At 41.3% G+C, this 11144-nt stretch overlaps 1 protein-coding gene across 6 annotated transcripts in view; it reads left to right on the forward strand.

Annotated features, from left to right (window-relative positions):
- The first annotated feature begins 9739 nt into the window (after positions 1-9739).
- The window catches only part of TDRD3 (tudor domain containing 3), a 181674-nt gene continuing 180269 nt past the window's right edge, over positions 9740-11144 (forward strand). For 2 of the 6 annotated variants that reach the window (XM_008950652.5, XM_003825323.6), the window contains exon 1: positions 9740-11032. In XM_008950652.5, coding sequence (XP_008948900.4) covers positions 10992-11032 — 41 coding nt within the window. In that variant the 5' untranslated portion in view covers positions 9740-10991. The remainder of the gene's footprint in view (positions 11033-11144) is intronic. The other 4 variants (XM_063595787.1, XM_063595788.1, XM_008950653.5 and 1 more) reach the window with 3 other exon arrangements.

An 11144-nucleotide genomic window follows, 5' to 3' on the forward strand; every position in this document is an offset into this window, starting at 1 on the left:
AAATTAACTCAAGATGTTTTAAATATTTAAATGTAAGACCTCAAAGTATAAAAATCCTAGAAGAAAACCTAGGAAATACCCTTCTCACGATTGGCCTTGGCAAAGAAATTTTTGGTTAAGATTCCAAAAGCAATTGCAACAAAAACAAAAATTGACAAGTGGAACCTAATTGAACTAAAAAGCTTCTGCTCAGCAAAGGAAGCTATCAACAGAGTAAACAGATGACCTACAGAATGGGAGAAAATACTCATGAATTATGCATCTGACAAAAGTGTAACTTAGAGGAATTAAATCAAGCAAAAAACAACCTTATTAAAAAATACACAAAGGATATGAACAGACACTTCTCAAAAGAAGACATACAAGTGGCCAAGAAACATACAAAAAAATGCTCAACATCACTCATCATCAGAGAAATGCAAATCAAAACCACAATAAGATACCATCTTGCACCAGTCAGAATGGCTATTATTTAAAAGTCAAAAACAACAGATGTTGATGAGGTTGAGAGAAAAGGAAATGCTTATGCACTGTTGGTAGAAATGTAAATTAGTTCATTTTACTAATGAAATGTAAAACAGTTTGGAGATCTCTCAAAGAACTTAAAACATGTTTACCATTTGGCCCAGCAATTCCATTACTGGGTATGTACCCAAAGGAAAATAGATTATTATACCAAAAGGCACACGTACTTATATGTTCATTGCGGCACTATTCACAATAGCAAAGACATGGAATCAACCTAGGTGCCCATCAGTGGTGGACTGGATAAAGAAAATGTGGTATATATACACCATGGAATACTACATAGCCATAAACAAGAATGAAATATGTCTTTATTATTAATGCAGGAAGAGAAAACCAAATACCACATGTTCTTACTTATAAGTGGGAGCTAAACATTGAGCACACACAGGCATAAATATGGGAACAACAGACACTGTGGACCGCTGGAGAAGGGAGGTGGGGAGGTGGGTGTGGGTTGAAAAACTACCTATTCGGTACTGTGCTCACTACCTAGGTGCAATATACAAAGGTAGCAAACCTGCACATGTACCCCTTGTTTCTAAAATAAAAGTTGAAATTTAAAATAAATAAATTAAAAATCCAGACTTAACTTGAAAAAAAAAAAAAGTAGGTGTGTCTGACAAACAGCCTAGCTTGTGATCTCCCTGACATCTACTTGTATGAGCTGGATGTATGGGTCAGTTTCAGCAAGACCGAGGAGTGGAGAGGACAGTATAGTGTCTGTTCCTCAACCCTGTTCCATGCAGTTTCTTGTTTGGGTTGTAGGGAACCAGAGGGCTGCAGCAAAAGCTGCTCCAAAAGGAACTTGTGAGACCACAGAGTAAGCTGAGCTGCCCTGGGTCCCAGGTGACTCAAATGCAACTGGGATTTGGAGAGGGGCAGTCCTCGTTTCATGCACAGAAACAGGAGAGAACACATTGCTGCTTGACATATTGAGACTGTGCAGGTTTGGGGTCAGTAACAATCTTCTATGCAGAGAAACAGCATTTTCAAAGAAGTCACTGCAGTGTGATAATATCCAGTTACTTCTCTTTCTGTCTCTCTTATTTTTATTTTTTTGAGACAGGGTCTCACTCTGTTGCCCAGGCTGGAGTGCAATGGTGGGATCACAGCTTACTGCAGACTTGACCTCTTGGGTTTAAGCAATCCTTCCATCTCGGCCTCCAGAGTAGCTGAGACTACAGGCATGAACCACCATGACTGGGTAATTTTTGTACTTTTTGTAGAGATGGGGTTTTGCCGTATTGCCCAGGCTAATCTTGAACTTCTGGGCTTAAGTGATCCACCCACCACGGCCTCCCAAAGTGTTGGGATTACAGGTGTGAGCCACTGTGCCTGGCACAGTTACTTTTCTCTAGTGGGTTTTGAACGGTGGATAGATACAAGGGGTCGGAACAGAAGATAGTGGAGGACTGTTACTGTCCATGTTTACACAGCCCCTGAGGAATCCTTGCAAAACTATAATGAATTATTGTGAGAGAGCAAGGGTTAGGGAGATGATGTTTAAATCCTGTAGTTATGTTGTGAAGAGTGACAATAAAATTGAGTATAAATGCTTATGTAGCCTCAGTTGAACCTGCTGGCAGATACAGCCTGTGAATATTTGGATCGTGCTAATAAATTATAGTTAACATTTAATTAGCAATGATTTTATTTGACTTAGAATTCTGAAGGGTATTTGAAGGAATCATTTGGGTAAGTTTTGTCTAAAAATACCTAAACTGTTACCTTTTCCTCCTTTCATTCTGAGTCAAGCTGAAGCATTATAAAATTACCCAATTTATTACCCTTTACAAAAACATTTACTGAAGAATCTATTTGAAATCATTCTTATAGATTTCTTTTGTTGTTGTTGTTGTAATTTAGAGATCCTCAGCCTCTGTAATCTGGATGTCTTGTTTACTGTCTCAGTCTTTGCTGTTCCCAGAATCCTAATTTTCCCTAAGTTCCAAGTCTCCTCATGCCACCTAAAATCCAGAGGGGTTTGGAAATTTACAAAAATCACAAAAGCGATGTTGGGATGGTTTATGGAAGTGGAGACAGGGTTGCGTAGGTGGTTGGAGAGTGGATAATGTGTTATCCAAAGCTTAGGCTCAAACCCCAGCTCTGCCACTGACCAACTATGCATGCAAATTTGGGCCTTAGTTTCCTGATCTGCAAAATGAGGACTTTAGACACACACACACACACACACACACACACACACACACACGCATCTCTAATAGCTTTGTTGCTAGGATTAAATGATCTAATACATAAAAAGGTGTGGCTCTCATTGCAGGAACTTTCGTCATTTAGGTCATGGAAGAGTTATGCACCAAGTTTTTTCAAAAAGTGCTAACTGGATAAAGCGATCTCCACCCAACACCTCCCTTAATCCCTGCTTACATGATACTCCTCTACATGAGCTGATTTGTTTCTAAAGGTCGTTCTCAAGAAGTGGAGCATAGATGTTAATTGGACAGTTTTGAATGTGCAGAGAGGTTTAAAAAAAAAAGCTTTGAAAAGTAAAAATAGCGTTTATTTATTACTGAAACATTTTAGGCATAAAAGTGAATGTAAACCTGCTTCATTTCCTCTGCGCTTAGAAAATTTGCCCCTAAGTCCTTTATAGCAAAAATGAGCAGAAGTGACTCCTTGCTGGTGATTCAGAGGTCTCATATTTTTAGCCCTAGAAAGTCAGTGAAGAGAGTTGGACTGTGAGAGCAGGGTTTCAAAGCTCAGCTCTACTTTTTTGGCCTACAAACATCCCATCGAAACTCAGTATGACAGCTAGTGCTCTGACAGCTGGTGAATAGGGATTTTAAAAAAAGAAAGAGAGAAAAAAATCTACTATGTGAGAGGGATAATCACCTGGAAGGTATTACTTGGATCAGTGCTATAGTGAGTTATAGGAATGGAGGGTGGAAAATAAATAATTGATCTTTGGCACCAAGTTTATGATTAAGGATTTCACAGAAAGAAGGAAGATAGTTAAGATAGTGCAGTTTTCCCTAAATTTTAATTATCCACAAGCCTCCCTTACAATTTTGCCACATCCACACACTTCCTGTATTATTGTTTGCTTAATATGAGTTTTTGAACAGTTACTTTAAAAAATCTTATGTGTATTTATTATTATTGTTGTTATTTTAATTTAGAGACAGGTTCTCACTCTGTCACCCAGACTGGAGTGCAATGGCATGATCATAGCTTACTGTAGCTTTGAACTCCTGGGCTCAAGCGAGCCTCCTGCCTTAGCCCCCTGAGTAGCTAGAACTACAGGCATACAACACCATGCCTGACTAATTTTCAATTTTTTTGAAGAGATGGAGTCTCGCTATGTCGCCTAGGCTGGTCTTGAACTTCTGGCCTCAAGTGATCCTTCTACCTCAGCCTCCCAAAATGCTAGGATTACAGATGTGAGCCGCTGCATCTGGCCTTGTGTGTATTTAAACAGAAAACTTTATTCACTACTGTTAATGAAATGTCAAAATAATGTGTCATAAGTATAAAACATAAATATAATAAAAATAAAATAATGTTATTAAATTATAGCTAGATATTGTAGTCTACAGAAGATTATGACCTTGAGGCCTGCTATCTTTTTGTTAAAAATGGAGTTTGGCAAGTGTTAAAGGGATGTTAACTCACTCCAAACTGACACCTTCTCTTTGAGGCTGTTGGACAAATGGAAGGGGAAATAGCTTTCTCATTATGGGATTGATCCAGCAATATTTATTGAGTCAATGTTATTTAATGTCATGTTACGAACACGTAGAAGTGCTGTTTATCTCTACTTGTCCCACATTTTGGGAATAGTGTACTGGTTAAGAGGGTGGTATGAGTGTTGGACAGACATGAATTTAAATCCCAGCTTTGTCACTTAACGACGAAGCTACCTTAAGATGGTCATTTTACTGCTATCCTTTCTTCATTTTTATTTAGAAAATATTTAGCACATTGAATAAATTTTGTTGCAATCATGATGTTAATAATGTGAATACTGATGTGCAAGATGGGCTGAGGAGGCTTGGCTGTATACATAAATTGCCCTTTTATTAAGGTTTTGTCTATAGGTTGTCAAGCAAATACATTTTAACTTAATTTAGCTTATTTGTTTTAAAAACCCAGTCATATTATTTGTACTTCTAGCATTCTAGTTCTCCTTCTCGAAATCTGAGTATGGCTTTTCTATCTTTTTGTGGCTTCTTCTTCCTTCTGCTGTTTACTGCGGTTGTTCCTTAGGCTGCATCTTTGAGCCTCTTCTCCGTTTTTACACAACTCCTCAGAAGCCTATTCATTTTTAAAGCTTTAGCAATGTCTTATAAAGTGACTTCTAAAATCAGTATCTCCAAATCTGCCCTTACCTCTTTCCAGCCCAAATCTCTATTTGATAATTGCCATGTCTTGTCACTCTAGATTCAGATTTAAAATCAGCACATTCATTTCATCCTCTGTTCCTTGCCGATGATCCTATCATATTTCCAGTTCCTTATGAATATAGGAGCTAAGTGCATGTGTTTTGGAATCAGAATATTCTGGAGTCCTGTTTCTACCTTTTACCAATTTTAACAGAAAATTATGCATCAACAAGATGCCATTAAACATATGAGATCAAAACTTCCTCATACTTCAAGAGAAGTGGAGAGTGGCAGAAATAGTCTGTAAAGAAATAGAGCTAACATATTTTTTAACCTTGAATTTCATTACTTTATTGACCACTCTAAAGGAAAGTGTTAACATTAGTTGAAAAAAGGTGAATAATAAAGCGTATATATTTTTTCTTTTACATAGTTTCTCATGAAGTGTTAGTTCTAAAATTAATTCAAAATAGTTAGATAAGAGTCCTTTCCGTGTGCTGAAAAGTGGCTTTGTACTAAAGACCAGGGATAAGTGACAGTGGTTGAGCTCTTCAGGAGATCTGAAGAGGGGACTGCATGTTAGGCCAAGTGTTAATGGTAAGCTTCAGAGAGAGTAAGTGATTTGTAGCATATTTAGACCATGGTAATTTTGAGTGTGAGACATAAAGTCACCTGTCCAAATCCAAAGAATGGACTTAGAGACCTGGAGAACAGTGAAAGTGAGACTTTTAATGATAGTCTTGCAACATTGAGTGTCTGATGAGCAGGCACACCCAGCACAGTTTTAACAAGCAATTTATCCCCTAGTGCACAGGTCCTTCCCCCGGTTCCTCAATGGCTGAGTACTATGGGGTCACAGTTTTCCTGGACATTGCATATTGATTGTTGGGTAGGGGCTTTAGGTGTTTTTTTTTTTTTTTTTTTAGGGTTGTCTTGCTGCATTTTATTGCAGCCCACAATGCATTGCAATCTAGTTAGCTCAGAGGCTCTTCAAGTATTTGACTTAAGACTTAAGTAGCTGGGTAGGCTGATAAGAACAGAAAAAAACGAGCTATTTTGCAGGCTAGTAAACTTTCATCTTAGACTAAACTTCTTTGATTCAAGTGAGGGCAACTAAGTAGGGGCGGGGAAGGGGGGAGGGGAGGCCGACAAGCAGGCATCAGCTATCCAAACAGGAGCTTAGTACATCCTGTTTCTTCTGTAGTTTGTTGGCCTAAGCCGACTTAAGGCACTTTGTCTTGGAAATGGACCACTGTATATATTAGTTCCCTCATGAGGAAGGTGAGAAAATATGGGACGTAATCTTGCAAATTTCATTAACTATGAAAATTACACCAAAAGTTTACAAAGTTTTTTGGGGGGTCATTTTCCACTTCTCTTTAAAAAACAGACGTTCCTGCACACTGTATCATGCTGTAAACACAAAATAGATGTAGCCTTTCTTTGTCCTAAATAGCTAAAATGGTAAGTTTAATGGCTTTAATATGGCAAAGTTTAGTGCTTGAAATGAATTAACTAAAATATATACAGCTGTATCTTGTGATGTGAAAGCAAAAGAGGCCAATTCCTCTTGTATATACTTATGAAAAGTCACATGGTAAAACTGTTGGAAAGTGACTGATTTTTACTGAAGTCAAAGTGAGTATGGGAAACTAAAATGTATCCAGAAGATACATTAAATTGTGATGTTTCATTTTATAAGTGAGTGCAACTAGCATTCTTTTAAATTATAGGTTCTTCAGGTGATTTCAAATATAATAGGGCCCTCTGGCACTGGCTCATCTGTCATTCATAGGTTATTTTAGTATTCCGTAGAATGCAAATGGCTTACAGTCACAAGATGTAATTTGCCTCAGAGGGCCAGACACTCTTATCATCTCACTTTTTATTGTAGCTTCTATGCTTACTTACCCATATTCTTTTACCCTTTTCAGTCTGAGAAACTTTTCCTTTACTAAAATGATAGAGGCGAAACAGAGGAGAATGGATTTTCAGTCTCTCTCTTCTGTTAATTTACCGCAGACTCGAAATATATTTAATTCCTCGTTTTTGTTTTCTTGGACCTAACAATTTTTTTTTCTACCCTTAGGGTTTCCCCCAACTTCAGCTCATTGTAGACTTTCTATTTTCTGTAAATCAATGATTTATCTAATTAAAAATGGAAATTCATTTTATCTAGTTAGCTATTACCATTTTTCATGGCACTAAATTATCTATACAGAACATAATTCCAATTTAAAATTTTGATGTGAAATTAGTGTAATCCACGCTTCTTTTTATTTTGGAAAATTTCAAACCTAGAGAAAAAAAGTAAACATGTGGACCCTCCTCCAACTGATTCACCCATTTTTAATATTTTGCCATATTTACCTCCTTTCTCTTTTTTCCTTTTTTTTTTTTTTTTTGAGACGGAGGCCCGCTCTGTCGCCAGGCTGGAGTGCAGTGGCGCGATCTGGGCTCACTGCAACTTCCGCCACCTGGGTTCAAGCGACTCTCCTGCCTCAGCCTCCTTTCTCTTTCTTACCTATATACATGTATCAATGTTTATATGTTTTATATATTTTACAAATGTATTTCTCTTACTCATTTGCAAATAACTTGTAGATCCAATTCTTCTTCATCCATAAATGTTTTGACATAAAATTCTCAATTTAAGGACAATAACATTATCACATTTAAGAAAACCATATTCCATTATACTATCCAATATCCAGTCCAGATTCAAATTTCTGCAATTGGCCACCAGTAATTATTTTTTTCATTTATTTTTTAGATCCAGGATTGAATTTTGTTTTCATGTCTCTTGCATCTCTTAAATCTGAAATAATAATTTTTTTTTTTTTTGAGACAGAGTCTCGCTCTGTCGCCTAGGCTGGAGTGCAATGGCGCGATCTCGGCTCACTGCCAGCTTGGCCTCCCGGGTTCCCGCCATTCTCCTGCCTCAGCCTCCGGAGCAACTGGGACTACAGGAGCCTGCCACCGCGCCCGGCTAATTTTTTTTTTTTTGTATTTTTAGTGGAGTCGGGGTTTCACCGTGTTAGCCAGGATGGTTTCGATCTTCCGATCTCGTGATCCGCCCGCCTCGGCCTCCCAAAGTGCTGGGATTACAGGCGTGAGCCCCTGCGCCCAGCCTTTTTTTTTTTTCTAAATAATTATTTCTGGCCGGGCGAGGTGGCTCACGCCTGTAATCCCAGCACTTTGGGAGGCGAGGCGTGCGGATCACGAGGTTACAAGATCCAGACCATCCTGGCAAATACGGAGAAACCCGGTCTTTACTAAAAATACAAAAAATTAGCCAGGCGCAGTAGCAGGCTCCTGTAGTCCCAGCTACTCGGGAAGCTGAGGCAGGAGAATCGCTTGAACCGGGAGGCGGAGGTTGCAGTGAGCCGAGATCGTGCCACTGCACTCCAGCCTGGGCGGCAGAGCGAGACTCCCGTCTCAAAAAAAAAAAAAGTCTTAAATTACATTTTAACAGTCTAGGCCAGAGGAGAATATGCCTCATTGTGGATTTATGTGCCTGCGTCTTCATGTTTAACTTGCTCAAATATCACCTATACGTCCTTTACATTTCTTCTTACATCTAGACCTTAGCATTACTGACATTCTGGGCCATATCATTCTTTGGAGTTAGCGATGTCCTGTGCTTTGTAGGATGTTTAGCAGCATTCCTGCTGCATCCCATGAGATGCATAACAACACTCCTACCTACTCAGACTGTGAAAACCCAGACATTGCTAAATGGATTTGGGGGTGTGGGGGTTGGTTTAGGACCAACTGTCCAGAAGCTTGGTTAAACTCAGGTTAAACAATTTTGGCAAGAATACTTCTTAAGTGATGTGTATGTCTAGTTGCATTACATCAGTAAGCAGAATACATTAGATTGTCCCATTATTAGTGATTCTAGCTTTGATCTCTTAAGGCAGTGATTTTTTTTTTTAAAGGTAAAGCTACATTTTCCCTTCTGTAATAAATAAGTTATGGCTTGAAACTTTGAGACCATGTGAAGATCCTGTACTCCTAGTCTTTTACCCTGTGGCTTTTAGTATCTTCTGATAAATTTTCCTCAATCAATTGTGGTTGACTTGGAAAACTGTGATTTTTCTAATTCTATCATTTGTTCTACATTTACTATCTTGTATTCCTCTGAAAGAAAAGGTTTTGTCCTCCTTCCTTTTATTTTTGGTGGCACTCCGAAGAAATACAATGTGTTTCATCAATTATTGTCACCATTTTTTGGATGCTCATGTTGTCCCACATTTCTCCAGTAAAAAACCCATTCTTTAAGAGAATTTAGCGTTTGGTGGAGTACTTTACTATTGTAAGGACCATGCAGTGGTAAATCCTTACTGAATCACACGACATGTGAGAACAAATGACTTTATAACCAGTGAGAAATTCTGATGATTGGTACAACATATTTTCATAGTTAACAGGTTACACTAACTGAAAAATGTAAATAATTGGTAACAGAAAATTCTAACCGCCAATAAAAATTATTGGCAATTTATTTTTGAGTCATCTATTTACCTTTAAAATGGCATATCTATTCCTGGCTCCTGTATATGATGGCCGATGACTATAAATTGAAATATACCTGTAGCATACGTATGACTTAAACACTGCATACTACTGCACATTGCAGCGAACAGGATGGAGCTACTTCTGATCTAAAATTATCTCAACAATATGCTTGGGAGCAAATCTCAATAGCATTCCATCTAACGAAAGCATCGCGATTTTATAACTATGACTTTTGGGAAGACCAAACGGAATACCCCAGCTGAAATGAGAAAAATCTGTATTAAGGAATTTTAGCTCCACCCAGGGCAATTATCCCCTTCCTTCCGTAACTGCCAATTTCCTCCCCAATCCCAAGAGCGCCTCTGCCCAGTTCCGCAGTCTCTGCTCCAAGTCTGTTTTTGACGATGCCCTTAGAAGCAGGGGCAGCGGCAAGCGGCGGAGATAGGGGTTAAGTTCCTAACAGTCTTCTTCCCCTGACCTGGCAGATGGGGACGCTGCCCCTTAGAAGCCTTTTTCCCCGCAATACGGGACGCCGCAGAGGTGAAAGACCAAGAAGGTGGAGCAAACTTTTAGGGAGCGCCTCTTCGGCCCGCGTACCCTTCCGCCTGTTCCTCTCTGATTGGCCAGCGTGAGTCACGGACGCCCAATCCCGCGGCAGCGTCCGCCGTGCGCTCGGCGACGGCGGCGCGCATGCCCACTCAGGGACCCACCCTGCGCCCCAGCCGTCTACAGCGCGGGCGAAGGGCATCGGCAGGGAAGCGGCTGTGGTTGCCGGATCTGGCAGTACAGAGCCAAGGTGGCAGGGCCGCGCTGGGACACGGATGGTCCCAGGGGGAGGGCAACAGGAAAAACAAGCACTGACACAACTGCCCCATTTCCCCTAAAAGCAGGTTTTCTTGGGCTGACCAGGGCATTTTCACTGTGGTGTCCGACTTGGGCAACTCGATCTGCCCGCGGGGACTCAATCCTGAGCTGCATTTTTTCTTTGCGTCCGGGCGGACCAAAAGGCGAGGTGAAGGGAACGAGTGTTTATAAGAAAGTAAACTTTTGTGCAGAATGGGCTGGGGACACCTCTGAGTTTTGCTGCCCGCAACGTGACCTCTTTAGCGCAGTCCTGGACGCGTTCCCTCGCAGCCAACCCGTCAGTCTCCTCAGGCCTTATCCTGCCCTCTCTGAGGTGGCCGCCTGTGGGCGCTGCAAACGCCACACTTTTGCTCTACGAAGAACCTCCTCGCGACTTTCCAAGGTGTGCAACTCAGAAAAGCGCCCCCCAAAACAAGTAAAAGCCTTCGGGGAAGAGGCAAAGTCCCTGGACCGTCCTGACTCCAGCCGCCAGCCGGTGTTTGGTGGATCAGGTCCCGGAGCTCCGCAGCCTGGGAGCCCCACACCAGGCCGGCCCCTACGGCCGCTCAGAAAACGCGGCGAGCGGAACCCGCACGCGGAAGCGCCGGCCGCACTGAGCATGCCCAGTTGCAGAGCCGACCAGAGGAGTTTTTTCTTTTCTTTTCTTTTTTTTTTTTTAAGGGGGGGGTCTCAAGTAGGAGGCCTCCCCACCACCCCCACCCCAGCCCCCCACCACCCCCGGCCTAAGCAGCTACCATGGCCCAGGTGGCCGACGCGGCGTTGTCCCAGGCGGGTTGGTAAGTGGCGAGTCCCGCCGGCTGCCGGGCCGCGGGTGCGGGCCGGGGCCCCAAGGAGGTTGGGTTGGGGGCGGCGGGGTGCGTGTCGGGGTAGGCGGAGGCTGTCGTCCGC

The sequence above is a fragment of the Pan paniscus genome, chromosome 14 (assembly GCF_029289425.2).
Source record: "Pan paniscus chromosome 14, NHGRI_mPanPan1-v2.0_pri, whole genome shotgun sequence".
Taxonomy (NCBI): Eukaryota; Metazoa; Chordata; class Mammalia; order Primates; family Hominidae; genus Pan; species Pan paniscus.